Below are 3,237 nucleotides of genomic sequence, written 5' to 3'. Positions count from 1 at the left end.
ATATATATATATATATACACACTAACATATAGAGAGAGAATAGATTTTGATGGTTTATGTATCTAATTTATCTCAGTAATTCACGAAATAAATTCTGAATAAATAAAATGTTGCTTACTTTCTCAGGAGAGTATGCTCCTGGACCTGGGGTGTTTGTAGATTTGTCAGGATGAAAGCGGCGGGCTCCAATGCTGTACTGAGGAGGTCTTAACCCAGAAATGTATGGGTCTGCAGCATTGTAAGCAGCTGGACCTGGAGACTGAAGTGGACGCCACAATTCGGATAACAACTCTAAAATCATGGCTTGTTTGCATTCTTTTCAAATGACAGTACAAACTTACATGTGTTATGTCCTCAAGGAAATTCCCCTTTTTACTGTGACCAGAGAGGGTGTAAGATGGAGCTGAAGGAGTGATCACAGTTTGAAGCCTCGGCGTATAGGCAGCTGGACCTGCATGAGCAGAAGATATTGTTCTAATTTCCTCCAAGGCAAACTTGTGAATATATTAGTGTGAAAAAAATAAAAAAATCTCACCCGGGGTAAAGTTCTTGTTGATATCTTTGTTTTTTCCAGACAAGGAATAGGCAGGAGTTGAAGGGAAGATTAATTTGTTTGAATTCTCTGGGCTATACAGACCTGCGACATAAGAAATAAACAAATTATGTATATATAAAAAGTAAAAATACTATCTGAGTATTCAAAGCTCATAATTTTTTACATTATTTTAATGTGCAGGGCCTCACTGACCTGGTCCAGGAACTTGGAACTTTTCTGGATGCTTTAGACTGCCGTGGAGTGAAAACGCAGGTGTCCCATCTTTGCCGTATCTTGTAACATTAGAGGGGAGCAAATACTTTGGCCCAGGGGAACAATCAGTTTTTTCCACATTAAGATTTAATCCAAATGTGTACATTGGTGCCCTGCACTTGGTTGGATCATGCTGTATGGCACCTTTATTAAGACACAAGGACAGATTATTTTAAATGTGAAATCAATAAGTGCAAATTACATATTTTAGCTTTACCTGTAAGTCCAGGTAGTAAGTACTTTGGCCCTGGACTTTGAGACATGGCAGATATAGGTCCTCTACGCTTGGCGGGCCTCCAGGTACCACACCAAACACCATCATTTGGCTCTTCATTATCATAGTACTTACTACAATTTAGAACGAATAAAGTGTGTCACTTTTTTGATAACGCAAACATTTTTCAACACCTTTTTTTCTCAGTTCTGAAAAAAAGTCAAATAATTGTGGAGTTAGTAGGTGAAATCATCTCTCTCCAGTTTTAGTTTCTCTCCATTGGTTCCCTGTCAAGTCCAGAATTCAAAATCTTACTTCTAACCTACAAAGCTCTCAACAACCTAGATCCATCTTATATTCGAGACCTTGTTGTTCCATATTTTCCCAATAGAGCATTTCACTCTCAGACTGCAGGCTTACTCATGGTTCCTAAAGTTTCCAAAAGCAAAATGGGAGGAAGATCTTTCAGTTATCAGGCTCCTCTCTTGTGGAACCAACTTCCAGTTTTTGTCTGTGAGGCTGACACGTTGTCCAGTTTAAAGACTGGGCTTAAGACTTTCCTTTTTGATAAATCCTATAATTAGGGTTGGCTTGTTTTGTTGCCATAGGCTTAGACTACCGGAGGACAAATTGACCTAATTTCCTTAAATGATTTGTTAAAATGTATTGAATGTCCAGAGGACCAGATTGAACTTTTTTGGATTTTTCTACCTGGATTATTGAGCATGCATCAGGATGTTAAAATGTAATAATTTTCATTTGATACCATTTCTATCTTAACATGTGATTCTTGACCTGCCATTGTGTATCTGTTCCCACCAAACCCAGTTTGTCGAAGCAGATGGTCGCTTGTCCTGAGCCTGGTTCTGCTAAAGGTTTCTTCCTCATGAGGGGTTTTTTCCTTTCCACTGTCGCCTTCATGCTTGCTCAAGATGAGTCTGTGATGAAGTTAAACTCAAAGCATTCTGCTCCTCAGATAAATAATGTTAAATTATTATTTTTATATATGAATGTTTCTGTTCAGTGCCCTGAGATGACTTCTGTTGTGAACCGGCGCTTTATATAAATAAACTGAATTGAAATGAATTGAATTGAACATCCTGCAGGTAGTGGTGTTTGAGCTGTCACCAACTTTTAATGCTGTAAAGATGCATTATTTAAATAACCTAAAGCGAGTTACAAACATTGTACATTGTGAAAATTTCTTAAATATTAAACAAGGGATGCCACAAGTTACAGCAACTTTACTAACTAAGCAAAGCAGTATTAAAGCTATAAATACATTAAAGTTATTTGGTTAGCAATAATCTTTTGCCTGTACCATCTCATCATTGGGCTACACACAAACATTTATATGTCAGTACATTATATTTGTTGTTTTAGTCAACACTGACAGAACTTTATACTGGTTTTAAATGTGTTTTATTTCGTTTCTGGTTAAAAAAAAAGCTAAAGTATTAGCATACCAACTCCTTATGTTTTTTCTTTTAATTATTATTAATTCAGGACTGAGTATTTAGTAATGGTAAGTAAATTGAAAACACAGCTACAACATATAAAAAAATACATTTACATAGCCTATATGTATCTGGTCTTGGGAAGTTCAGCTACTCAAGCACAATAATTCTTGTTTGCCAATTTTACTCACACATATTAGAAGACCTCTTCACTTTTTATTTTTTTCAATAGTTTCTTTAAAATTAATAAAATAAATAATAACTGAATTACTAACTATTACTTTAATTACATACTACTTACTTAACTGAATTAAAAAGAAACACATTACCTTTTAAGATTTGCTGCCATGCTCCTTATGTCTGTGTCCGACAGCAATGATTTTTAAATGGTTACTTTTGTTTCCATGGTGACGTTGCTGTGGTAATATTTTAAATCATAATTATCAAGGAAATTGAAACTGAACTCCTTCAGTTTGTGTGTTTAAACGAGTTTTCCAGATTCAGTAGTTAGTTTTGGGACGCTGCAGGGTTCTTTAAAGGACCTAGAGGTTTGACGTTTTACGAGCTTTCATTTTTTAACATATATCTTTGTTCTAGAATTGCGCCGCTCAAGGTGGCTGCATGTTGGAGCAGCTCTGTTACATTAATTTTGAGAATTTGCTTTTGGAAACTTTAATTCCTCTTTTTCTGGATGTGAATCACATTTTTTGGATGATTGTTTCCACTGGTATCGGATGCTGTGCAGCTGGAAGGATTTT

General features: G+C 35.8%; 1 protein-coding gene across 1 annotated transcript in view; it reads right to left on the bottom strand.

The window, feature by feature from the left end:
- The window catches only part of LOC119416003 (outer dense fiber protein 3-like), a 3,494-nt gene extending 666 nt beyond the window's left edge, over positions 1-2,828 (bottom strand). The window contains exons 1-6 of the mRNA XM_037683173.1: positions 2,809-2,828; positions 1,026-1,156; positions 749-952; positions 536-637; positions 342-451; positions 119-259 (exon numbers count right to left, since the gene is read on the bottom strand). Of these exons, the coding sequence (XP_037539101.1) occupies positions 119-259; positions 342-451; positions 536-637; positions 749-952; positions 1,026-1,156; positions 2,809-2,828 (708 nt within the window). The remainder of the gene's footprint in view (positions 1-118; positions 260-341; positions 452-535; positions 638-748; positions 953-1,025; positions 1,157-2,808) is intronic.
- Positions 2,829-3,237: the final 409 nt, after the last annotated feature.

Source organism: Nematolebias whitei, chromosome 10 (assembly GCF_014905685.2).
Source record: "Nematolebias whitei isolate Nwh7 chromosome 10, NemWhi1, whole genome shotgun sequence".
NCBI classification, from domain to species: Eukaryota; Metazoa; Chordata; class Actinopteri; order Cyprinodontiformes; family Rivulidae; genus Nematolebias; species Nematolebias whitei.
This window is presented reverse-complemented; position numbering and strand designations above follow the sequence as displayed.